This window comes from Penaeus monodon, chromosome 15, assembly GCF_015228065.2.
Source record: "Penaeus monodon isolate SGIC_2016 chromosome 15, NSTDA_Pmon_1, whole genome shotgun sequence".
Lineage (NCBI taxonomy): Eukaryota > Metazoa > Arthropoda > Malacostraca > Decapoda > Penaeidae > Penaeus > Penaeus monodon.
The window spans coordinates 6827697-6828619 of record NC_051400.1 but is presented as its reverse complement, the minus strand read 5'-3'; the positions used below and the strand labels follow the sequence as shown (position 1 = coordinate 6828619).

General features: G+C 42.1%; 1 protein-coding gene across 1 annotated transcript in view; it reads left to right on the top strand.

Annotated features, from left to right (window-relative positions):
* Positions 1–362: 362 nt before the first annotated feature.
* Positions 363–923, top strand: part of LOC119581717 (zinc finger protein Xfin-like) — a gene marked incomplete in the record, with an annotated part of 17480 nt that continues 16919 nt past the window's right edge. Inside the window, 1 exon segment of the mRNA XM_037929841.1 lies at positions 363–478. Within this exon segment, the coding sequence (XP_037785769.1) occupies positions 427–478 (52 nt within the window).

The window sequence follows — 923 nt, the reverse complement described above, 5'->3', positions numbered from 1 at the left end:
ATAACAATCAGGAAGAACAGTGACAACACATATATAAAGAAATCCTTATTTGCATATGTTATTGGTAATGTTTTACTGAAACAAAATATCCTCTGTATCTCCCTGTTTACAGCCTCGACGTGCCAACGTAGAAAACGAAACAGATAATAGGAGCAACTCTTATTAAGTAAGATGACGTAATTTAAATAAATTTTTATGATTATGTCAACTTTTCGAAGAAGCCGCACTTCCTGCCTCATCTGTGACGTCATAGCCATATTAATGACGTCATAAGCAACCTCCCTTTTGATTGGCTCTAAAATTCCAGGCTTTTATGACGTCACGTCTGATCTCGAACCTGATTGGCTGTCGTATTCCAGGCTTTCAAACATGGCGGATGTCTCCTTGTGAAGAAAGGCCGCTTCGCCTTCCCTATTTCAGCCCAAAATGGCCAGTTCCGAGGTCCAAACGGGGGACTCGCCACAGCAGTTGAATGAAGGTAATATTCCCATCCTTTATCGCAGGGCAAACCGCCCCAGTTGGCCCCCGGGAGCGAGATATCCACGGCGTTCCAATCATAAAAGTCAGCAGAAGCTCTCGCATTTTGGAACTTTCTCTGAGTTGGTCATGAGGAGGAAAAGTGTTATGAAAAGATCACAACACGGCGTTGGTGATGAGGCGGATGATGAGGGAGATGAGGGAGATGAGGAGCTGAGGCTGATGAAGAGGGCCTAGGAGCTCGCATTAATATTGTTGTTGCTTTGTTATTGTTTGTGGTTTTGTTTATGTGTGTTTTTTTTTGTTTCGTCTTTGCGTGAGTGATGAGTAGAGATGAGTTTGTAATGAGTGATGAGTTTGGGATGTAATGAATGGGAGATATTAATGGGATCTGAATGGCTGTTTGATATTTATAAAAGGAATTCGTTTTGTGTTATGTAGGCCTA